At 36.9% G+C, this 26,568-nt stretch overlaps 2 protein-coding genes across 5 annotated transcripts in view; both read left to right on the top strand.

The window, feature by feature from the left end:
- Positions 1-3,295, top strand: part of LOC108322542 (uncharacterized) — a 31,608-nt gene extending 28,313 nt beyond the window's left edge. For 3 of the 4 annotated variants that reach the window (XM_017554670.2, XM_017554673.2, XM_017554671.2), the window contains 6 exons: positions 687-809; positions 909-1,007; positions 1,319-1,408; positions 1,530-1,611; positions 2,015-2,145; positions 2,229-3,295. In XM_017554670.2, coding sequence (XP_017410159.1) covers positions 687-809; positions 909-1,007; positions 1,319-1,408; positions 1,530-1,611; positions 2,015-2,145; positions 2,229-2,372 — 669 coding nt within the window. In that variant the 3' untranslated portion in view covers positions 2,373-3,295. The remainder of the gene's footprint in view (positions 1-686; positions 810-908; positions 1,008-1,318; positions 1,409-1,529; positions 1,612-2,014; positions 2,146-2,228) is intronic. The other variant, XM_052868532.1, reaches the window with a different exon arrangement.
- Positions 3,296-14,897: 11,602 nt separating this feature from the next.
- LOC108322541 (protein DEFECTIVE IN EXINE FORMATION 1) overlaps positions 14,898-26,568 on the top strand; it is a 33,540-nt gene continuing 21,869 nt past the window's right edge. Inside the window, exons 1-7 of the mRNA XM_017554669.2 lie at positions 14,898-15,349; positions 16,122-16,232; positions 16,325-16,407; positions 17,464-17,581; positions 17,684-17,844; positions 18,044-18,723; positions 18,853-18,923. Coding sequence (XP_017410158.1) covers positions 15,198-15,349; positions 16,122-16,232; positions 16,325-16,407; positions 17,464-17,581; positions 17,684-17,844; positions 18,044-18,723; positions 18,853-18,923 — 1,376 coding nt within the window. The 5' untranslated portion in view covers positions 14,898-15,197. The remainder of the gene's footprint in view (positions 15,350-16,121; positions 16,233-16,324; positions 16,408-17,463; positions 17,582-17,683; positions 17,845-18,043; positions 18,724-18,852; positions 18,924-26,568) is intronic.

Here is a 26,568-nt window from a genome sequence, read left to right on the forward strand (position 1 = left end):
GAAATGGCCATATAATTTTGACAGTTACTAGTAAAAAGGTTTACTTTTGGCTGCTGAGTGGATTTCATACCTCAAGTTTTGAAGTGTATGAGATCAATATTAAAATTGATGGTGAAATTAATGAAGATATTAAGATGATACATGCTGATTGGTTAAAATGGAAAAAGGTATTAACAATTATTTGGGTTTTCGCAAATACACCTCCCCACATCCAACACTATTGGGCTTGTGTGACCCTTTTAATGGATTTAGGATGGGCTGTAATGCCATCTTAGAATGAAGGTCTAAACCTACGTCGGCCCTGAAAATTGGTTTGTGAGGTAAAGGTTTTCTCTGAATCAGATTCATCAAGACATGATTATCATTTAAAACCTTCAAACTAGGTCAATAAGGGTTTAGTGCTTAATATTGGTTGCAAACTGGCAGTATTGAATTCACATTTTCATTTGGGTAATGAATTTACTTAAATGATGCTCTGGTGAAAATTTGAGTGAGGCTTTCTTCAAAAAATTTGGTGGAAAACCTTGGTTTGATGGATTATAATCTGAAATGTTTTAATAGCTTTCCTTCTCTCATATTTGTGTGTGCTATTTTCTCTGATTTCTTGTCTTCCTTTTGAGTCTTCAATACAAAGTTTTCGGAGGGAGACGTGATTATTGATTTATAGCTCAAATTCCCTTGTGTAGCGACCATTCTATGAAAGGTGGAAGATGCTTGAGAAAGAAGTGATTGAACCTAGGAATCATGAACGGCACCATATATATCAGAGCAGAAATCCTTACTATAGATATGATCTGGAACCATTCAGGGCATGCATCTCTAACCTTAGTTGGTCATAAAATGATTTTAAGCTTCACTTAATTTTTCCCTATGGGTTTCGCTATTAATATGCTTGCAATGTTTTTTAGGTGAGGAGGAAAGATTTCTGGTTGCTCTCTACTGTCACAAAGCTTTTAAAGGAATTCATCAAAAGACTCTCACATGAAGCAGATGGTCTCATATTTCAGGTAGTTTGTGACCCTTTTGATGTATTAAACATGGAAAGCAGATTTTCAGTTCTGCATTAAGTGGGAAAGACACTTTTCTTTATTTGTTGTGTTTTTGTTTTCCATTTTTTATGCTGTTTAAATTGTGTGGATCTTTTGCCCTTTTGAATTTGTTGATACATACTTCTGCGTGGGAATGCTAGACTGCCTCATGCTAGGCACATGGTCCATTCCTTCTTCCAATCCTTGTTAACGAACATAGTATATTTTTTTCTGCTTTGTTTTGTTAATGGACTTAAAGGAGGTTGTTTCTGGCAAATATTGATTACCAGGGTTGGGATGATCCTTATATACCACGTACTCATGAAGGACTATTGAAGTGGAAATATGCTTATCTGAATTCAGTTGACTTTCTTTTTGAGGTAGTATCATCATTCATCACCTTATTTCATACGGTGTTGGGATATCACTTCTGATGTCCTTGATCAGTTATAGTTCGTTATTTGATGCAGCCAACTAATTTGTAGTTGCTTAAGCTGACAGGTTGATGGTGATCGTGAGATGCTTTTTCTCTACGAACGGGGAAAGAAGAAACTCTTGGAAGGGAACAGGGTTGAGTTCACAGGTCAAAAGATTTTGGCTTGTTTTGTGTCCACTCTTTCTATATTTATAGATATAATTTTCTTTCATGCTTCATTCTTTTTGTTTTTTTAAAGTGTGCTGTCTTTTGTAAAATATGAAATATAAAGTCCGAGTCATAGTATTGATTGTTATTGAATATTACATGTTCGTACGATAGTTTGTAGTTAAGATTGGCAATTTTGGTAAACAGTAAGAACCTACATCTAGCCTCCTTGCCAGAGGCAGCATTTCTTATCAAATTGTTTCTGGGATAATGCTTAAACAATACCAGTCAGTGAATGATTTTATCTTCTTTTCTGGTATAATTGTCTTGTTTTTGTTGAGAGTTCATTTTCTACTCTATCTAATTTATTTCATTTGGCTCACTGAAAACTTGAATTCTGCAGATGGCACAGATCCCTCAGTTTATTCTGGAAAGATCATAGAATGTTGTTGGGATTTTGATAAACTGGAATGGAAGTATATGCGTATCAGAACAGATAAATCAACTCCAAATGAGTTCAATACTTACAGGAAGGTCTAATACCAGCTCTTATTTTCTGATTTCTCCTTTGTTACTGTGTACCGGGCTTCAGCTATTATTTATCTATTTATTTATAGGTGATGCGAAGCATAAGAGACAACATTACTGAGGAAGATTTGTTGAATGAAATAAGTGAGATTATCCGCCTTCCGATGTATGCTGACAGGATAAGAAATGACAGTAAAGCAAATCAACACGCTAATGTGGCAAGGCGAAGGTGACTGGTGGTGATTAAGATCAGGGACTTTTATGCCTTCAATCTTTTCATTGGTGGTAGTGCATGACGTCTAGTGATAACAAGATCAAGTGTATCCCTGATAATTATTTCTGGGATTTGTATGAATTGTATTGGATTTGGCTATAGGTATTTTGGCCAAAAGTTGCTCATTATGTAATTAGTTAGTGCTGCTGTGCTGTGAGTTGGTACGGCTCAAATTCCGGCCTAAATCCATTTCCTATGGGTGTCCAGATCAAGAGAGTTAGGTTTAGAGTATCAATGTATATTATCAATTTTCTTTTAGTGGTTCTAAGTTGTTTAAAAGGGTAGGCGTTACTTAGAGTCAATTGCCATTACATGGGTAGAATTCCCCCTGTATGTGAATATTAATTTGAGTAGTAGTAACAAGTCTTCCATTCTCTAATGTTCTGTGGATGTGGATGTGGAAGTTCTCTTACATTTGGGCTGCGTCATCAGTGCCTGAATCAGATTGTTACTTGGCATGTTTGACGATACCCCAGTCACTGCTACTCATTCTACTAGTAGCTCTTGAAATCTACCAAATATGTTACTGTTCTGGAAGGATATGGAGAGAGGAAATTGTGTCATCTATTTGGCAGTGGTGAAAATGCTTTTGGTTCAGATAAATTGGTGTGGAAACAAACTAGTGTTAATTTACTAGCCTCATTTTAATTATGAATCAACATCAAGTTCCATAGAGTGGAAGTGAAATGTTCGACTCTTCTCTTTTTTTAGCGATTATTTTTTAGATCCTGAACTTTACTTCCTATAGCTCCTGTATTTGCGTATTTTCTGTTCTTTAGGAAAATGTTGTTTATGCAAGTTAGACCAAATTACAATATGCATGTAAACTTTCAATCGTCAATGTTTGATTATATCAAAGGAAGTTTACTGTTGCTTAAGTTATTTATGTATGGAATGCCTTTAGCACATGAAATTTAGGGTTGTGCTTTGGGTTCTCTAAATTAAGAAAAATATAGTTTTAGTATTCGTAATTTTTAAAATTTAGATTTATTCTACCACCTGATCATGAAATTTGGACACAACTTAAGAAGGTACGTAAGCAATTATAACCAAAATGTTGACATGTGATTAATTATTTAATATCATTTAGTCTTTCAAATTTTCGTCAACTTTTTTCTCAAATAGAAAGTATTTTTTATCCTTTCAAATTTAGAAGTGACTCATTCAAGTTATTTTCTACTTCCCTTAATAAGGAAATAGCTTATTTTGGTTTTCAAAGTTGATTAAAAAAGAGGAAGTATAATTTTTTGTCTCTGGCATAATTTATTTTGTCTTCCAACTATACAATTTTTCCATTTAATTCTTCAATTTTGCTAAAACTAGACAAAAGGTCTTGCGTGTGTGGTAAATAGAGTTTCATGTTGGATGTACCAAAGGTAAACATCTCTTATTTTTATGGGTAAATAAGTTTTTCAGTTCAAGAAGACATCTTGTTTTTACTATAATAAAGCTACAGTTTTAATACAATAACTTTAGTTCGGTTAGTTTTGGTTACCTTTCATTAATTTTCAATATAATTAATACGCGTTTGGTTGTTAGTAATCACCATATATGTTTGTTAAATGAAAAATTAAAGTTAATATGCAATTAACGCTAATATGCATTTAATCTTATGAAACCAAAAAAGATTTAAAATTTACAAAGTAAAAAAAAGGTAAAAGACTCCCTTTAAGCTTAAGGCATATTAAAGTTAATTTTTCTTTTAATAAAGATTTGAGAATAATTGCTAAATATCAAACACATGTTTAAATACCTTATTCATTAAACACGAGTTTAAACAAAATTAACAGAATTAAAAGTTTTGTACTAGGATTGTAATTACTCTTTATTATACTGAAAACAAAATATGTTCATACTTACTATACAAAACCTACTATTTATCCCATTTTTAATAAATAAAATAGTATTAAGATTCGAAGATCTAGAAAAAAAAAATGAAGTGAACAGTTTTCTGTGTCTAAAACAAAGTTGCGTTGGTGTCCTTTTTCTTTTCTTTTTGCCTTTTAATTAGATTTAAATTTCATATTTCTTTTAGAACTTCTGTACCTTTTTTTTCATGTTTTTTCATGTGTGAAAAAATTCAAATATATTTTGAATTGTATAATTTAAAAATGTAATTTGAATTAATTTTGATTACATTTTTAGATCTGAAATTTATTTTGCATTGTACAATCTAAAATACATGTTTAAATTATGTAATCCAAAAATACATTGTACAATTTACAATATATTTTATAGATTATGGAATTTGAAGATAACATACAAAAATTTTAAAGAAGGAAAATACAAGACAAAAATTATAGAAATTTGAAAAAGAAAGAAAACTAAACCAACAAACACCAAAAGGTATGGCAAGTGATATAACAATGTGCAAAGAAAAAGCCAAGAAAAATAACTCAAAATAGGATTTTGCAAGTAATTTCATCCAAAAGATTCATGTTAAAGTTTCCAATGAAAGATTCCTAAAATAAACTCATATTAGAAAACAAAACACACAATTATGGTGACAAAATTCAGAAACTAAAAAGGTAATTCAATAGGAAATTTATTTTAAGAGTTAGGACAAACTAATTGTTAAATATTATTATTATTCTTCCTTATAAATATATTATCCAATATTATAAATATATTATCTATGTATATTTTAGACATATGAAAGATTAATTTTAAACTTAATTTTCATTATATTCAACATCGTATTTAGTGCTAGAATTTTTTGATAATTTCATATAAATTTTTTTTCATTATCGCCACAACGACCACTATTTGTGTCATCTTTGTTGTTGCTTTTGACATCTTCGTTGTCTTTCATTATCACAGCGGTCGCTAAAGCCACTGTTCTAGTTGGCGATCCCCTAATCAGATTGTTTTGTCAAGCAACCACTATGTCATTGACATCTTCACCATCGGAGTTGCCACACATCGTCACACACCACTCCTACTCACTTGCGTTTCACCTTTTCCCACTTTTATCCGCTGCTGACTAACACTAACTCTCAAAATCTCTTTTCCGAATCTTTTCGTATTAACCACATTAAATGGACGAGATTGATCAATCGCCCATGACTAGCTTTTTCCTCTATTTAACACACATCTCTTCTCATCTTCTCAGCTCATTCTCTTAAAACCCTTACTCTCATCTCTCTCCTTCATGACCTCTGCATACTCTGAGTCTCCATACCTTCAACATTCTAAACCAATGAAACCCTCTTCCAAACCTCTTGACCGTCATTGTCATCTCATCCAATCATCGAAAAAAGATGTGCATGATAATGCAACATCCCTTCCTATTCCTATTCTCAGAACTTACTTGCCTTACGCACGTAGTTCTTCCACCTTACCTACGCACCTTCTTATCCAAGCCGACCTTACTCACCCACCATTCTTTCGTTCTTCCCTTGCCCTATGATCCGCCCATTCTCTTTTGTGTCACATCCTCGTATTTTTTCATTGATTTAATATGATTTGATGTTGACAAATCCCATTTGTCGAGCTGTGATGTCTTTTCTCTCCTTCCCTTTTGATGTTTATCAAACAAGGGAGAGAATATAGAAAGAGTATACGCGTCAACATCTAGGAGCATGTACTTAGGGGGAGTACACCAGAAGTTAGGATAATATATAATCAGGGGGAGTTTCTCCAGATTCTTAGAGTTCATCTTAGGAGTCCATATTTACATTCATGTAATCTGTTGTGTATTTTAATAAAAGTTGTTGGTTATTGTTTTACAATATTTGTCTTATTTGTTTGTTGACTTTATTTGCTATTTAAATTTATATCTTCATTTATTTGTTTATCATTTTTACCTCTATATGCAATATTTTTTTTCGACTATGTCCACTAATAGCATGCAAAAGATAAAAAATATAAAAGATGTAAAATCGAAGCACACAAAACATAAAACTAAATATTGAACTAAAGAAGACTATATCGTTTAAATGTGTATTTCTCAAACATAAAAAAGGGGGAGATTGTTAAAGACAAAATCGTCTATATGCCTAAACGTTCTCATGTTTTTAAGTTTAATCAAATAACATTAAAATGGGATAATAATCAGAAAACTACTTAGGGTGAAAACATAAGACTTAGAGCTTAAATCCTAAACATACACAAATTAGAACAAGAACCCTCAACATAGAAAAACTTAGGAAAACACTTAGGTTCTTAGGACATAAAAAAACATCTTGGTCAAAACACCCAGACGCATGGCTAAATATTGTTGTACCTTAAGCGTCTAAGACAAATTGAGTTAAACCCTCAATACTTATAATACCTGGAATAGATATTCAACTTCTCTAAAGAAACAAAATAAGTCAAGACAATGTCTCTAACAAAACATATTAAAATACATAAATAATAAAGCATGAAAGAAAGCTTATAACAAGCTAAACATTATCTGTCTAAAAAGAGACAAAAGCTAAAGAATCATTTACTTGACTAAACAATGCCATGAGCTTAGCAAGTACCTCATCCTATGATGAAGTATATATCTAGGCTTGGTATCCTTAGAGTAAAGAACTTAATTGTAAAATGCTACCTAACGGTAGAAATTCAAAAAACATTTTGTTGTTCTGAACAAGCATTAAATGACATTAAATGTTCAACGTTCAAAAATAACAAAAGTGATAAGAAAAGACGTATTTGTTGCATGCACACTTTACTCTAATCTTGCAGATAACCTATTCTACACATATCCATAGTACTACAGATCAAACATAAAAAAGTGGATATTAGAGACAAAGGAGATAATCACAGAATGTTCCTCGCTTGAAGCAAAGTCTAAAAAGATCGTACAACCTACTTCAAGCAAAGAACTGAAAAAGCAAGTCTGCTCTGACAAGTTGACTTACCCAATGGCTGTTATGAAAAGAAGAAAGAGAAAGCACGAGTATCAAGGCTACAAATCCAGTCTGATGGACAAATATCCATGAAGCCTATAAACTGAATATCTCTTGAAAAGAAAATCAAGAGGATAACTTAAGAGGATAACATATTGAAGAAAAGCTTACAACGAAATATTCATCCTAACAAACAAAAGAGAAAGAGCTCAAGAAAAAGAAGATATTTGAGTTGAAGAGAAGAGAAGAAAATAGAAAAAGATAAAAAGATACTCTAGCACTTCATTGTTATATTGCTTACTATTGTAAGAGAGAAAGTGAGAAACACATGCGAGTGTTTAGACTGTGTTGTATTGTAATCAAATCCTCTCTACGAGAGATATAGTCTGAGGAGCTTGTAAGCAATCATTGATTGCAATTGTGAAGAGAATTAAAATACTTACAATTGAACTTTGTTTGAGTTAAGAAATCTTGGCAAGGTTGCTAAGTACCAAGAGTGGTTCGAATACTTAAAGGAAATATCAGCTAAGATTGCTGCTTACCAGGAGTGGTGCTAATACTCAAAGGAAATCTCGGCGGGGTTGTTGAGTACCACGAGTGGTGTTAATACTAATTTGTAATCATGTGAAAATTAAAGTGAAACTCTCTATGGAGAAGCCTAGACGTAGCTCAGTGGGAGAGAACTAGTATAAAATCTCTTGTGCAATTATCTCTTCTTTTACCTAAATGATCCTCTTGTGAAAATGTGCAGTCACACTTTATTTCTAAACATAAGAATCTTCTAGGCTAAACGATCTTATTTATAAAGGAAGTTCTTAATAAAACGCTAAAAAGTATCTAAATTCTAAGTAACACGTTAAAATATGTTATTATACAAATTTATTAAGTCGAGCTTCCAATCATTTAAAGAAAAATTCCAAGAGCTCGATAATGTGCTATATCAAAAGGGTTGCGAAAAGTTTTTCATTAACATTATTCAACCCCTTCCCCCTTCTAGTGTTTTTCAGGTACTTCATTCTAAACTTACCACCACACAACAAACATTTCCTCGAGAATCCTACTTCACCTTGTATGAATCATTCATTCGCTTTCATGCTTAACTTTGTTGCTTCCTCTATTTCATTGGCTCATTTCTTTGTCTGCATCTTGATCAAACTCACATCCACACATGGAGAGGGCTTATCAGCTCACCACCTTCATCATGGGGTATATATGATGGAAAATTGATTTGGTGCAAACTAAAATGAAGGAGCTGGACTAAGTCAATCTCGATTAATCTACACAATAGACATCAATGATGGAGTATGATCCAAAGAATGGGTCAAAACCCACATGAAGGAACAAGTCTTGGTGCTAAGATGATGGAAACCCTCTTCACTCAAGTTGACGAAGAATCCTTGGAGATGATGTATTGGACGTGAAAGCATGTAAAGATGAAGGATGTTGTGTTTGGAGAGTGGTAGCAAGTACAAACTGTAACCCTTGCTTTTTTTGTTATCTAGTATTTCACTATTCAATTAAAATGGCTCATGCTCCTTATGATGCAGGGGACTTCCTATGTAACACCCCAATTTTGGAATGTCACAATTACGAGTGAAAATTTAAGAATTTAAGAATTTTAAAATGATAATACCATTGCGGAAATTCAAATTCGATAAGTCTTTACAATTCAAGAAAAATAAACCAAAATTTCAATTTAATTACAAAATAAAACTAAAAGAAAAATAGTTTATTCAAAGAACCATAAATTTCCCAACTTTATTAAGCCACTCGTTGAGCTATACAACATCCGAACTAACTACATACTAATCTGCTCCCGTATAAAAGTGATCATCATAGGCGAAAACCGCAACCACAATATGCCAGAGTGAGCTAACAGAAACAAGTCATATAAACATACATATGTAATAAACATCTACTTAGAATAATATTTCTGAACAGTACGTATCTTCATACACCTATACATATCTTCACATGACATCACATACATCACCTTAAAATAAATAATTAACAACCACAATATCAACAATCAAAGTCACTAGCATATAACCCTACAACTATTTTGTCAAAGTAACCAAGTCACATCCAAACTCACTCAGTCAATCACAAACTCATATCCAATTTGTCTAACATCTGATTGATTGAGTGCAGAAAGGGCTTTAGACGTCTGTTATTTTGAGATTTTAACGTCCGATCTCTGTCCGACGTTTATATGGGTGACGTTAATGAGACGTCGGACCCAATAGGTCAGACATTTATATAGACGTCTGATCCATACAGGTCAGACGTCTATATAGACGTCTAACACTATAGATCAGACGTCTAAAATGTTGTTGTATTTGATTGAATCTTTTTTCGCTTGAGGCGTCTCGGGTTGCTCCTGGCTCATGGTGATTCGAGTTTACAACTTTATATTTTAGTTGAAGAGAATGTATTGTACATTTTTTTGTATTGGATGGTTTTAAAAACGTAGTGGAGAGAATTGGAGGAGTGCAAAATGTAACGCCCCAGCAACTCGCAGGGACCATCGATTGCCCCCACAGATCACCACCAGGCTTTCCAGTGTGCTTTGTCCTCACTCACACACTTTCTGGGAAAACTTCCCAGAAGGTCACCCATCCCAGAATTACTCCAAGCTAAGCACGCTTAACTATGGAGTTCTTATGAGTTAGGCTACCGAAAAGCAAATGCATTTTGGTGATATGAGTAGCCAAATCAATTCCTTTAAGTTATCCTTCAACTGTATAGTCCCATACCTATACAGTCTCCAGATCCCTCTCATTCCGGTGTATGTTCGATTCATCCATGTACCCCTTCCACCCGAAGCTGCCAGGAGCCGCTCCTTGTCTGTGCCCCCTGCACCATGCTTCTTGCACCGGCGTCACTCCCCGCCCTCGTCTCCGTGCCCGGGTGTCAGGGAGTGACGCCGATGCAAGAAGCATGGTGCAGGGGGCACAGACAAGGAGCGGCTCCTGGCAGCTTCGGGTGGAAGGGGTACATGGACGAATCGGACATACACCGGAATGAGAGGGATCTGGAGACTGTGTAGGTATGGGACTATACGGTTGAAGGATAGCTTAAAGGAATTGATTTGGCTACTCATATCACCAAAATGCATTTGCTTTTCGGTAGCCTGACCCATAAGAACTCCATAGTTAAGCGTGCTTAGCTTGGAGTAATTCTGGGATGGGTGACCTTCTGGGAAGTTTTCCCAGAAAGTGTGCGAGTGAGGACAAAGCACACTGGAAAGCCTGGTGGTGATCTGTGGGGGCAGTCAACGGTCCCTGTGAGTTGCCGGGGCGTTACACAAAACGCAAGAAATCGCCGCCCAAGGACTCGAGCAAAACTGCACCAAAACCCAACGAAAACACATTTTAATCGGTTCAAATGAAAGATAATGAATCAAAGAGTGATGTAATTGGAGTAAAATTAATTTAAAACGGTGCAAAAGTAAGAAAACGAACCTGAAAAACGTAACCCGTAGAGAGAAAACTCAAGGAAGATGATGAACATTAAGTGCGCATAACTGCTGCCTAGCGTTCGCGGTGTTTTAATGCAGCCATATAGAAGTCGGTTCCCCCCATATAAGACGTCTATATGACTGTAGAAGTCGGATTGGCGATATCGGAAGTCTAAATGGAGTTAAAAAGTAACTTTTTAGATTTCAAAAATGAGTATATAGAAGTCGGTTCCTCCCACATCAGACGTTTATATGGCTGTAGAAGTCGGATTGGCGGGATCAGACATCTAAATGGAGTTAAAAAGTAACTTTTTAGATTTCTGAAATGAGTATATAGAAGTCGGTTTCCCCCTACATCAGACGTCTATATGACTGTAGAAGTCAGATTGACGGGATCGGACGTCTAAATGGAGTTAAAAAATAACTTTTTAGATTTCAAACATAGAAGTCGGTTCCCCCCACATCGGATGTCTATATGGCTGTAGAAGTCGGATTGGCGGGATCAGACGTTTAAATAGAGTTAAAAAGTAACTTTTTAGATTTCAAAAATGAGTATATAGAAGTCGGTTTCCCCCACATCGGACGTGTATATGGCTGTAGAAGTCGGATTGGCGGGATCGGACGTCTAAATGGAGTCAAAAAGTGACTTTTTAAATTTAAAAAGTGAGTATATAGAAGTTTGTTCCCCCACATCAGACGTCTATATGGCTTTAGAGGTCTGTTCCCTCCAAAACAAACGTCTATATGGTTGTTTTATTTACGAAAAATGCCACCGGTCATTTTTTATGTTGGATATTTGAGGGTTAGACGTCTAAAGGGTGACGTTAAAGGCATGTTCTGCACTAGTACCAGATTACTCGCATGCACCCATAAGGTCAAGTGTCACCTCCCACCACTCTCATAAAGAGCTTCACTGGGTCGGTACACTTTACCAAACCATTACACAATGACATTTCCCACCACTCTCTTGAAGGCTTCATTGGCAAGTACAACACTATCCACCACTCTCTTAGATCTTCATCGGGCAAGTTTAGACTTCCCACCACTCTCTTAGAGCTTCACCAGGGAAGTATACACTTTCCACCACTCTCTTGGAGCTTCACCGAACAAGTATACACTCCCCACCACTCTATTCTCAAAGAGCTTCACCGGGATAATAGCACTCCCCACCACTTTATTCCTATGTTTAAACTCTTGATTTTTCGTGAAAGAAGATGGAACAAATTTTCTTCTTATGCATGCTCTTAAGTCATCCCAATCTCTAATTGGTGACTTTCTACCACTTTTAACATTGTACTCTTTTTGATGCTACCAATCACATACCAACTAAAACCCAGGAAAAACTCTAGAAGGAGGGGGGGGGGGTTGAATAGAGTTTTCAAAAACTTTTCGCAAATAATTATTCAACACTTGAGTTTTTGAACAATGCTTAGGAAAATGTTTAAGAAACCAAATAAGCAAGGCAAGCTTATGTTTATACTTGTTTACTCAAACTGAGCTACGTCCAGTTCTCCCTTAAACACACTTAAGAGATTCCACTAATCTTTAAGATATTACAATGAGTATTGCGAGTAGTGGTTTACAAACTATCCAACTGGATAAACGAATTTACCCACTCCTGGTTCAACACTAGTCTTCCTGACTAGACCGTTTAACTTAATTAAATTAAACAACCAAGTGTTTTGATTCTCTTTAGAATTTACAAACACAATAAAAGTGGTTTAGAAAAACAAGTTCAAATCAAAGCTATCAAGAAGAGTATGTTTTCAATACAATGAAATTTGAAGACTTATAAAACTTTTTCTTAGGCAAAGAAAGCGTGAGACAATGAAAGCTCGAAGAGAGAATAACAACGTAAGATTCAAAGATAAATTCTTGTGTTCTTTTCTTAATTCAATCCTCTTTATATAACCTTCTTCGAGGAAAGATCTGTTACTCAGAGAAAGTGAACTTCGAGGAAAGAAGATAGCCTTTGCGAAGTCAAGTGCTAGGTAGCGTTAGAGCAACAATGATTTTTCGCAGAGGTGGCATGTACGACTTCCTCAGAACAAAAAACATTAAGGAAACATTCCAAGAATTTCTTCACTTCTCTTAACGTCTTTCTGATCTTGTGTAGAACTTTTGAATGAAGCTTAATATTGTCATTATCTGCATAGATAAAGAGAATAAAAAGTTGCTAGACGGTCTTGTCTCTCTAGATGATCTTGTCTTAACAATGAAGACTCATTGCACCTACTATAGTGAATATACTTGTCATGCTTTAACAACATCATTAGTTTTTGCATTTCAGTTCTAAACCCTTTCAATGATATCTTGTATGCATATCTTGCATTGTACGATTGCTTTATTATTGTGACATTGCCCTTCCTTTTCAGAGTAAATAATATGTTTGTTGGTTTCACTAAGTTGTTTGTCATGTCAATAATCATGAAATGCTCATTCAATTGTAATATATTAGCATATAGGTGACCAACTAGTGTCTTAGCAAACTCATTTTTATGAGTTTCACATATTACCTTCAATTCCTACCTTGTCCATTTTGAATAAGTTTACCTCACAATTTAAAGGGATAACTACATTTATTATACCAGTTATAATTGTCTCACAATTTACTTAACACCTCTTTCACAACCTAACAAGACATGTTTTCCTTTCTTGTTGTCCAATGTTTTTTGTCATATCTTAATATCACAATCAAAAAACCATGTTCAAATGTTACCCTACACACCTACTCAAGTAAATGATAAGTGAATTTTTATGGACTCATACATGACTTAAGTCATCTTATGTACAAAATACCTATACAAATATATCAAAACATAATTACATCACATGTCAAATTTATTACACTTGACACATACTCATTATTTTGGACTCTTCCATGCTATACAACTTATCACTTCATTAAAAATTATAGTCCAATATTGAAATTCTATCTCCAAATTCAACAATGCATCACTTTAAACAAAATGAAAAATATATTTATTTCATTTTTCCAAAAGTTAAATCTAAGCCAAATGTTTCGGTTGAAAGGGTATGAGGTTAGTCGTCCTTCCTCCCTCTATTATGCTTCGTTCGCTCACTCTTGCGCTCCACTCCGTCGTTTACCTATCTGCTTTGCTTTGTCTCTTGAATAAGTTAACTTCTCCAAGTTATTTACTTCTGAACGATGGGTGACGTGTAGAAGATATTCCGACGCTCAAGTCAGATATGTTTCATAAAGAGATATCTATTTTGTTAGGATAAATCAAGGTTATTTTACCTGGACATCAATGTATATTTATAGGGATTGTGGCAGTCAAACACATTGATTAACTATTAAGGCAGTATATTTTTAGGCAATCAAACCCAATAATCAATTATTAATACCGTATATTTGTAAAGCGTAAGATAATCTGACCTATTAATACCTATATATCCATTAATACCTATATATCTGCTGACCATGTATATTTCATATACTACAACTGGAATACAAATTTTGTATTATGGATGATGCATTCTGAAATGTGTCAAATAAATAAAAAAAACTTGTAAAACCCACTTTTGTACTTGTTTCAAACAAATTATGTTATGTTTTCCTTTATGTGGTTATAATGATTTATTCAAATATGTGTCAAATAAATTTTGGTTGATACTCGAAACTTACAACTTTTAACAAAAAAGAAAAGAAAAAAAAACATTTTAACATTTTAACTTACGTTAGATCAAGCGCTGACTGAATTTAACATAAAAAAAATACAAAAAACCCAACCTAATATTTTTTAGTAATAATGAACTTATATGAATTCTAACGTGGAATATAACAATATAAAAAGGAAGAAATAAACAAATGTAGAAAGAAAAACTAATAGGTAGTGAAAAAAAAAATACTTTTGCTAAATTAAAAAAAAACAGAATATATATTCACATTCTATGCAATTAATGATTTAGAATGTTTGATTCTATGTAATCGGATATTCTAGTTACAACATTATTTCAACAAAATAAATAATAAAAATAACATTACGTAAAAAAATCACATAGAATAGAAAAGTAAAAGTAATAATAATATATAATACAAAAACATATATGATAAAATAATAAAAAAATATGACGGAGATGGGGTCATCACGTTGGTGTTTTAGCTTCTTAGAAACAATATGCATATGATTTAGGATGATTACACTGAGAGCGCAGAAAACTAACACCATTTTAATATTACATACAAAGCAATTGTTTTAACCATATGTCACAAATTAAATTCATTGAATTGATGTACCCACATTTTCCTTCGCATAAACTGCACTGTAATAATTCTAAACCCCTTCTCTGCATCACCGTCAACTAATCTCTTGCAGATCGGTTAGACCCGAAACCCTGCTATTGCCACTGCGCTAGCTAGGGTTTCATTTCACCTTCTCCGAACAATCTCGCTCCCGCATGCTCAACTGAAACCAATCGCATCACTCAGCAATTCGGTGGAGCTAATTCCCCAGCAGATGATATGAAACCGTGCTCGCGGACCAAGCCTCTTCTTCTGCTCTTTCTGCTGCTTCTCCACCATCACGCCGCCGTCGCTCTCTCCGATGCTTCCAAAAGCAAAAACAACTTCCGCGAGCGCGAAGCCTCCGATGACTCACTTGGATACCCTGAAATGTAACACTCTCCTGCATGCTTTCGATTTTAAGGCTTGTTTGGTAATGTGTTTAATTTTGGCACTAGTCGCTTTTTTTGCCGAGCTAGAAAGAATAACTTTGTGTATAATATGGTGAACCAATCACACATCTTGATTAGGAGCAAGCTTTTATATAATCTTTTATAGAATTGGGGCTTGGCATTGACCCCGATAATCTGCGTTGTATAAAGGTTTGCGCGGAGGTCGCTGTAGGTTATCGAGTTGGAGCTTAAACTATAATTCTGATTAGAGAATAGTACTATGAGGGGGTGTTTTATTTCCATTCTATGAAACTGCTTTTAGTTTTCAATTTGTAACTTAACCTGGTTGCTTCTAATTATGATTACAGTATTACTGAGGGTGTGATTGCTTTCCATTTTCAAAAACTGTTTTTAGTTTTCAATGTGTAAGTAAGCAAGGTTGCTTTGTGGACTGGTGAAGAGTTGTGCGTGCGTCGCACACCAGAGTGTGGAATGGACGGAGAAGTTGAACAGAATGAAAACTATAAGAAGAATATGAGAAAATGTCCTATCTATTTTTTATTTTTTAATTTGTTTTAGGAACAAATTTATAATTTAATAGATTTTGATGATAAATTGATTGAGTAGTACGGAATTGTTTTAGAAAATGGTATTTAACACCAAAAACTTAGAAGGAAATCTAACATGTCCTAAGGATTTGTAGCATTCTATGTAAATGTTTTACTTCTAATTACTCTCTTCTTGATTTCCCTTTTTTTATGGGCTTTGTTAGAGATGAGGATGCTCTTGTGAATTCGAAGTGTCCTAAGAATTTGGAGCTCAGGTGGCAAACTGAAGTTAGTTCAAGCATCTATGCAAATCCCTTGATTGCTGATATTAATAGGTAAGTTGTTTATGTGCTCTGCTTGTTGAGTGATTTGTATTTTATTATTATTTATTTTCATTTTGTCAAATGTCTGCCCGATTATTTTGCAGTGATGGGAAGCTTGAGGTCGTGGTTCCCTCTTTTGTTCACTACCTTGAGGTTCTAGAAGGTGCTGATGGGGACAAAATGCCAGGTAAAAAGATTTTGGGGTTTTACTAGTTTTTTATGATAGGCTTGGGTCAATGATGTTGTTGAGGTTGCAACATTTATAGAGAATAAAATATATCTTTTTCCCCTGATTATATTTATATTATTATGGTTTAAATGTAGATAAATTAAGGTTGGTTGTATTTTATAATATGGAGATATACGTAGGCTTGTGATTAAAAGGGCTTTGGCCTCAGGCAGAATAAGTTTTGCAGTTAATGTGGTGGTTATTTGATAATATGGAGATACGTGTTAAGAAGTGAACTTTAAGCCTAATTCAATCTCATAAAATCGGCTTGTAAGGTGAGATTTACACCCACTTATATACTCTAAATTGACTTTATTTCTAGTCAATGTAGGACTTCCAATAGTACGTAAGCTAGTAACTGTATTTGGCCTGTGCCTATTTTGTACGACTTCTGGAAGTTAATGTGGTGGTTCTAGCTTATATAGCCCTTTACCAGAGCTACATGATGCTTTAAACTTTGCAAGGGTAAAGACAGCCTACCCTTAGTAATGCTGAATGATTAATATTCTTAGAAAGTTATTGTAAGCCTTACTCAACCTTTAAAAATTAACTTGTAAGATTTGTATTCACTTAAATATTATAATTTGACCCAGATTTCTAGTTGATGCAGAACAAAATTCATGAAATATCGTAAACTTATTTTTGGGCTTGAGATATGTTTAATTTGGCAATGAAGTACCACATAGGCATAGCTGTTTTTGGTACTGAAAGCAGATTTGACCTTACATGGCCTATATGAATATGGCCTATAATTATTGGTACTATCACTTGTAACTTGTTAATAGGGCCCATAATTCCTCATGGCTCCTGCTCAAGGAACTATGAAAATTATATTAATATAGAAGGTCGTGGTGGGTAGAGAATCCTGAATGGGATCAATGGTAATGTTGTTATTCAGACTTGTGTAAACTGACTGACTGCTAATGCTTAGAATCACGGCTTGTGCTTATTGTGATAGATTAATTTAGGTTTGATTTTGAGTTTTCTAAACATAATATTCTGAATGGTACTTAGGCTGGCCTGCTTTTCACCAATCAACTGTGCATTCTAGTCCTCTTCTATATGACATTGACAAAGATGGGGTGAGAGAAATAGCTTTGGCAACCTACAATGGTGAAGTGCTGTTTTTCAGGTGACATTTTCCTATTTCATACTTTCAATATTTTTCTTCCAATAACAATTACCTTTCACTTGTGGTGCTTTTATCAAGGTTGTAATGAGTTACCATTTTTAGGGTTTCGGGCTATCTAATGTCAGATAAGCTAGAGATCCCACGTAGGAAGGTGCTAAAAGATTGGTTTGTGGGCTTGGATCCTGACCCAGTGGATCGTTCTCACCCTAATATTCATGATGACCAACTTGTCCAAGAGGCTACTATCAAGAATTCTATGTCTCGTAAGTCTCTGCTGTGGTCAGATCACTTTTTTGCTAGTGTAACGTTTAGAGATTCTTGTATTTTCATCTTCAACCTGATAAAATAGCTTTCACAGGGTTTAACAACTTCATATAATTTTGTGTTCATGTGTTGCAAAATATATATTTATTTAATTAAATTTAATTAATTTTATGTTTTGTGTAATAATTCTCCTTGTAGAAATGAATGGAAGTAGACATGAAGCTAAATCTTCAGTGGCCACATCTACCGAGAACCCCCCTGACACAAAAAAACAGTCTAATTCTGAGCCAGAAAAGAAAGTAAATGGAAGTCAAGTAGGTGAGAGCATTAAGGTGTCTAATCTTGAGCCGGTGGTAAAGAAAGTAAATGGAAGTGAAGTAGATGAGAGTTTGAAGGTGCCTAATCTTGAGCCAGAAAAGAAAATAAATGGAAGTCAAGTAGAGGAAAGTATTAAGGTGCCTAATCTTGAGCCAGAAAAGAAAATAAATGAAAGTCAAGTACATGAAAGTATTAAGGTGCCAACAAATGTTGATAATTCCTCTGTGAATGCTGGGTCTCTGGAAACGGTTCACACAGAAAATAAGACCAGCACTGGGAGACGTTTGCTGGAAGATAACAATTCCAAAGAAGCAAAGCAAGGTGTTTCTGAAACAGAGGGTATTCATGCTTCAACTGTGGAAACTGAGGAAGTGTTGGAAGCTGATGCTGATTCATCTTTTGAGTTATACCGCAATAGTGAAGAGCTGGCTGATGAGTATAGCTATGATTATGATGATTATGTTGATGAAACAATGTGGGGTGATGAAGAATGGAGTGAAGTTAAACATGATAAATTAGAGGATCATGTAAATGTTGACTCTCACATCTTGTGCACTCCTGTGAGTTCCTGTTTTACTTTTCTGTTATTATATTATAAAATCTACAAAATCTTTATTCTGCTTAGTTCTAAGAAAGAAAAGTATAAAAACAATGGCTTTTGCATTTTGTCATCTTCTTGCCTTTTGCAGGTCATTGCAGATATTGACAATGATGGTGTTTCAGAAATGATTGTTGCTGTTTCTTATTTCTTTGATCACGAGTGAGTCCATCTGTAGCTTACACAACTTTTAAATTTCACTAATACTTTTGATTGGTTTTTGTTAAAACACTAAGACATTTTATTCATATATGAAAAATGTAAGTTACTAGGTTATGGTATTCTATATATATATATATATATAGAATACCATGACAGAACACAATTACACAATATAACCCACTTCTCAAGTTGGGTACACACACAAACAACATCAAACAACAACATAAACATAATACATTTTAACACTCCCCCTCAAGCTGGAGCATATAAATCATATGCACCAAGCTTGGAACATATAAACTGAATCCTAGGCCCTCTTAAAGACTTAGTAAAAATATCTGCAAATTGTTCATTAGAATTGACAAATTCTGTAATGAGATCCTTGGACAATAACTTCTCTCTGATGAAATGACAATCAATTTCTATATGTTTTGTTCTCTCATGGAACACTGGATTGGAGGCAATGTGAAGAGCTGCTTGGTTATCACAATACAACTTCATAGGCTTGTTTTCACAGAATTTTAATTCTTGAAGGAGTTGTTTGATCCATATAAGTTCACATGTAGCTATGGCCATAGATCGGTATTCAGCTTCTGCACTAGATCGAGCAACAACACTTTGTTTCTTGCTTTTCCATGATACAAGGTTCCCTCCAAGGAGTACACAATATCCTGTAGTAGATCTTCGATCATTCGGACAACCAGCCCAATCTGCATCACAATATCCTTCTAACTCAGTACTTCCCTTGTTCTCATACAATAGTCCATGACCTGGATTCCCTTTTACATATCTAAGGATGCGGACCACGGCATTCCAATGATCAATATGAGGATTTTGCATAAATTGGCTCACAACTCCCACTGGATAAGAAAGATCAGGTCTTGTTATGGTGAGATATATCAGTTTTTCAACCAACCTTCTGTATCTTTCTGGATCTGAGAAAGGTTCACCATGGTCTTTCATTAACTTTTTATTTGAGTCCATAGGACTATCAATGGGCTTGCAATCTGTCAGACCTGTTTCCTCCAAAATATCCAGGGCATATTTTCTTTGTGAAACGATGACTCCTTCTTTTGATTGTGCCACTTCAATACCAAGGAAATATTTCAACGGACCTAAGTCTTTGGTTTGGAAGTGGTTGAACAAATGATCCTTTAATTGAGCAATTCTTGCAACATCATTTCCTGTAATTACAATATCATCAACATAAACCATTAGATAAACACATTTATCAGGAGTAGAATACCCATAAAACACTGAATGATCTGCTTCACATCGTTTTAATCCGAATTGTTGCACAACATGGCTAAATTTACCAAACCAAGCTCGAGGTGATTGTTTCAAACCGTAGTGTGAACGACGTAATTTACAAACTAACTTAGACTCCCCCTGAGCAACACAACTAAATCCAGGAGGTTGCTCCATGTATATCTCCTCTTCCAGATCACCATGAAGAAAGACATTTTTAATATCCAATTGGTGAAGTGGCCATTGTCTAATGGCAGCCATGGCAAGAAATAGACGAACACTACTGATTTTGGCCACCGGAGAAAAAGTATCACAATAGTCGAGACCATAAACCTGAGTATATCCCTTTGCGACTAGACGAGCTTTAAGACGATCAATGGCACCAGTAGGACCAACTTTAATAGCATATACCCATCTGCATCCCACGGGTTTCTTATCAGGAGGAAGAGGTACAAGGTCCCAAGTGCCACTTTTGTCAAGTGCCTGCATTTCATCAATCATGGCTTGTCGCCATCTAGGGTGATCAAGTGCCTCACGAACATTATTAGGAACTTTGATGTTAGAAAGGGAGGAAACAAAGGAGAAATATGTAGGAGACAGACGATGGTAACTTAAAAAATTATAAACAGGATAAGGATTTCGAGTAGATCGAATACCTTTTTGAAGAGCAATAGGCCAAGCCTGATTTGAGTCAAGAGAGGACGAAGAGGATGAAGGATCCATGGTCTGAGAATCTGATGGAGAAGGAGCTGAGTCTCGAGGATCTTCAGGCACGGAGGAAGGTGGTTCAACAATATCTTGTGCATTCTGAGTTTGAGCTGAAGATGGAGAAGCGGGAATGACTAAGGGATCACATTATGGTATAGGAAGCATCTCTTCAACAGATGAAGGATACTCCTTGGAAGACAAGAAGAAGGGTGTATCCTCAAAAAAGGTGACATCAGAAGACATATAATACCTTCTTGTGGAGGGAGAATAACATCTATATCCTTTCTGAATGCGAGAATATCCCAAAAAGACACATTTAATAGACTTGGGAGAAAGTTTATCAAGACCAGGAGAAACATTATGGACAAAACATGTACACCCAAATACACGTGGGGGAATATGATATAGGGCGTCATTTGGAAAAATAACAGAATAAGGAACTTTATTCTCAAGAGAGGAAGACGGCATCCTATTGATTTGAAAACAGGCAGTGAGGATTGCATCCCCCCAATGATGAACAGGAACATTAGTATTTAACATCAGAGAACGTGCTGTTTCAATAAGATGTCTATTCTTTCTCTCAGCTATGCCATTTTGTTGTGGAGTGTGAGGACATGTTGACTGATGTAAAATTCCTTTGGAAGATAAAAATGAAGAAAATGCAGCAGAAAAATATTCCTTAGCATTATCACTTCTGAGAATTTTAATTGTCTTTCCAAATTGATTTTGAATTTCATTAACAAAGGACATAAAAATGGCTAAAAGTTCAGATCTCTCTTTCATAAGATAAACCCACGTACATCGAGAAAATTCATCAATGAAGGTTACAAAATAGTTAAAACCAAAGGAAGTAACCCGACTCGGTCCCCAAATATCAGAGTGAATGGTAGAAAAAATAGACTTACATCGTGTCTCAGATTTCTTTGGATAAGAAGATCTAACATGTTTTCCTAACTGACAAGACTCACAATCTAAGACAGGAATGTGTTTAAGACTTGGAACCATCAACTTCAGCTTAGACAAATTTGGGTGACCCAAACGATCATGTAAAATTTTAGGAGATGAAGTTGAAATGCAAGAAACAAGAGAGGTAGGTTTTAGGAAATACAATCCTCCTGACTCATATCCTTCTCCAATTCGACGACCCGTACCATGTTCCTGTATGACAAAGGAAGTAGCAGTAAATGTTATAGAACAATTTAATGAACGTGTCAATTGACTCACGGATATTAAGTTATAAGGACAATGAGGAATATACAAAACAGAATTTAAGTTCAGTGAGGGAGATAAAGACACTTTGCCGATTCCTTGAGATGTCAATTTGGATCCATTGGCAATAGTAACTAACTGAGGAACTTTTTGAGAGGTAATGGAGGAAAACAAACGAGTGTTACCAGACAAATGATTTGAGGCACCTGAATCAAGAATCCATGAACCTTGACATTCCGCAGATTGTGAGATACGTGCACTTGACATACTTGGCACTAAAGGAAACTGACAATGGCCAGTGGATTTCTCAAACTTGTATCTCAAAAATTCTTGATACTCTTCATTTGAACATTGCACATACCCACTTCGACTACTATGGCATCCTCCATTAGCTCCGTTCCTTGAAGTGGCAGATAAGGAGAAATTAGTTTTAGTAGACGATGTCATTCTAGATTTGTGAGTAGGATCCAAAAAGAAACAAGGTCTTATGACTATGGGAAATCAGAATCCCTCTTCAACCATACTAAGAAATGAAGCTCTCTAATGTGAAATTTAAGAGAGAAAACCCTAGGTGCAAACAACAACTACCAAACCAGCGAAGCAAGGGGCCAAAACACGCTGAGGAAGCTACAAAAAACTGTCTGCAATGGCACAGTGTCGACCCAGTACAGAGAAGGCTGCGCGTGAGGAACACGCACCGGAGAGTCGCCGGAAACAGGCGGCGCGTGAGGACCACGCGCCAGGAACTTGCTGGAGATAGGTGGCGCGTGGCGGCGCGTGAAGAGGAGTCTGCTCTTGACTCCGACGATGTTGGCCGTCGCTCGAGAAGACGATCCAGATCCGCTGGTCACCGGTCAAAACCGTGACGGTGGCCGGCGTAGATCGGAGAGAAGCTGCGCGTGGAGGAGCGTGTGGAGGTTTCTGAGGAAGCGGCCACCAGGGTTGGGTCGCGCTTCTCTAGGCGAACCTAACCCTCAACTTTGCCTGACAAACGGCGGCGGCGGACGGCGGCGGACGGCGGCGGCGGCGACGGTGATAGCATCGGCGGCGGCGGAAACTGGCGGCGACAGCAGTGACACACTGGGTCTGGCTCTTGATACCATGTTAAAACACTAAGACATTTTATTCATATATGAAAAATGTAAGTTACTAGGTTATGGTATTCTATATATATATATATATAGAATACCATGACAGAACACAATTACACAATATAATCCACTTCTCAAGTTGGGTACACACACAAACAACATCAAACAACAACATAAACATAATACATTTTAACAGTTTTCATGCACTAATAATTATGTCATTGGAATTTCATGGTAAAGTACGATGCTACTGTACAACTCTTTGTTTCGATTAAATACATGCATCCTAGTTAACAATTTTTTTCTCTCATATCTAGGAAGGTGAATGTCATCTTAATAGTTCTTAAGTTGGTTACCGGTCCTTTGTCCTTTTATTTTTACAGCTATGATACCCATATGAATATCATTGTAAAATAAATAATGGATGAAAAAAGATTCCTGCCCACTTCAGTCTTGCAGACAAATAAATTTAATATAAATGACTTCAACTCTGTTATTAATATGGATAACGGAAAATATCGGAGACCTAAAATTCCTTTATAAAAGATATATCGGAAGCTATAATGGGTTACGCCGGAAGTATTGTGGACAAAATAAAATTATATATATGTATATATATATATATATATATATATATATATATATATATATGATAGGTTCTTTTAATCAAGAACCTATGAATAGCACTAGAAACACAACACAGAACAGGTACTCGGAATTATACAGCCTCCTTTTATTGAAAAGAATCAACAAGAATGGTGTTACAACGTAACCCGAGAGCTTAACCTCTCTCCAAAGAACTACAAGAGTTCTCGCAAAACAATAATACTCCAAAACTGTCCTCTCACCAACCAAGCCACCCCTTTTATACTGACTTTCCTAACTGCCTTGGCAGTTAGGCTGGGTAACGTTTCTCCTTCTACTATATACAATTAGTTCCCTAACATTACTCCCCTTCCCCCAACAACCTTGTCCCCAAGGTTGAATACCGGAAACTGCTCTTTTTTAGTCGCCCCGTCTTCCCACGGTGGCCGCCCTCTTGTCCCCTTCTTGCCAATCTAACAACACCTGGGGTATTTCTTCTTACTCCAGCTGCCTTGTCCTTCTGTCAAAAATCCTTACCGGCCAAAACATGGGTCGGTAGGCTTGTAATTCAGCTGGAAGTTCCTCTCAACCCTCTTCTCACCCACAGCCTTCTTTAGTTGGGGAACGTGAAATATTGGGTGTATTCTTGCTGCCTCGGGTAATTGTAAATGAAAAGCTACTTTCCCCACCTGCTGTACCCGTGCAGGGAGCTTCAGTCAATTGGCCCAACACATCACCGCCTGTCCCCTGCTCCACTACGCACATTTCCCAAAACTGAAACCATGACTCAGCATCCATTATTTTTGTAAATGCGTCTGTGTCACCCAGCTGTCCTGCCAAGGTTGGGTCACTGCAGATTTTCTTCTTCTCTCCATCCACCACATACAGCATAGACATTTCTTTCCAGTTAATAACCACCTCACCCAGTTTTGCCAACCATGCAATACCCAATATTAAATCCACTCCACCGAGATCAAACACATGCATGTCCTCCTCTACCTTCACATTACCCAGCTTCAATCCCACCTTTTCACATCGCCCCTGAGTCCACTTCTTACACCTGTCACCCAAACTCACCGCGTATGTGGCTGTTTCTGTTACCGGAAGCCTCAGTTCCTCCACCACCTTCCGGCTAATGAAATTGTGGCTGGCCCCACTATCGATCAGGACTACCACTCTTCTCTCCCCTATCAACCCGGTCAACTTCAGGGTCTTGGAAGGCGTCAGCCCCTCCGCCGAACATGCCGACAGCTCCAGGGTTTTTGCTTCCAGGTTAAAGTTTTCCTCCCATTCCTCCTCCTCGTCTTCAGCTAGTAACAGGACCCTTATGCTCTTCTCCGCACATCGATGACCCGGAGCGAATGGTCCACCGCATCGGAAACACCTTCCTTCTTCCCGCCTCTTCAGAAACTCTGGATAAGGTAAGTTTCTGAACATTCTTCCCCTGTTATCGCCTCCCGATGTGGTAACATCCATCTTTCCCTCCTCATCCTTCATTCTAATGGTAAGGCCGTTCGACCAAGTATTGAGAGGTTGTTTGGACTGTAAGACCGTTCGACCTTTGAATCTAATTGTAAGACCGTTCGGCCAATGACTAGGAGACCGTTTTGAGTGTAAAACCATTCGGCATTTTACTGTAGCTATAAGACCGTTCAGTTCCTCCTGTCCTCTTCCATTCTGGTCCGTCAGTCCTCTCCCGTGCGGATCCGGCAATCCTCTCCCGTTGGCTTCCCGACGTCCTCTCCCGTTCGGTTTTGTTAGTCCCCTCACGTTCGGTTCCGGTCTTCTCACTTTCGGATCCAATAGTCCTCTTCTACCGTTCGGCTCAATTCCCACTATCTTTATACCGTTCGGCTCTCTTCCCACTATATTTATACCGTTCGGCTCTTTATCTATCGAACCATGCAGCTCCATCGCTTTTGGCTGAATAGGGCCACCAGCCGAGAGAGTGGACAACTCCGTCTGCTTCAGGTCTAATTCTATCTCGGACCGCTCGGCAACCTCACCTGGGATATTGCGCTTGACCTCAGACCACTCGACAACTCTCGATTGGCCTGTGTTATAGCGATCGACCTCGCACTGTGTCCACTGACCGCTCGTTCGTCTCCAAGACGACTGATCTTCTATGTCCTCGGACCGCTTGGCAAATCTCGATCGGCTTGAGTTATAGCGATCGGCCTCGAACTGTGTCCACTGACCGCTCGTTCGTCCCCATGTCAACTGGTCTTCTATTTCGTCTGACTACTCGGCAGCTCTTGATCTGCCTGTGTTATAGCGATCGGCCTCGGATTGTTCGGCTAATCCCGCTTGGTCTGGTCTACAGTACTTGGCCTCGTACCGCTCGGTAACCGCTTCTCGCGTTCGTCCCCCAGATGACTCGTCTTCTATTCCGCTCCCTTTTCTTACCTTTTCGCCTCCCTGCACATACTCTTCCCCTGTCGCTACCTGTTTCGATGCCGCCAAACGCTCAACAATGGTTCCAAACCTTATCACCAGGGCCTCCTTCAAGCCATCCCAGGAACAGTTCTTGGCTTTCTCCTTCCAGGCTCTGAACCAGTAGCCCGCGCTGCCCTCCATGCTTAAGTCCGCGAAGTGCACTTTCTCCTCCTCCGCTACTCCTTGAAGCTCGAAAACCCTCTCCGCCCTATTGATCCAGTTTAACGGGTCCAACCCTTCGAAAGCGGTTAATTCACCCCTTTTCCGCCATTGATTTTGCACCTCCTGGTGATCGCCACAGTGATTGTGGGTTTGGGTCCCACCGTAATCGCCACCCACTCTCCCTCCAATATCCTCCTCGCACCGTC

This window comes from Vigna angularis, chromosome 9 (genome assembly GCF_016808095.1).
Source record: "Vigna angularis cultivar LongXiaoDou No.4 chromosome 9, ASM1680809v1, whole genome shotgun sequence".
Lineage (NCBI taxonomy): Eukaryota > Viridiplantae > Streptophyta > Magnoliopsida > Fabales > Fabaceae > Vigna > Vigna angularis.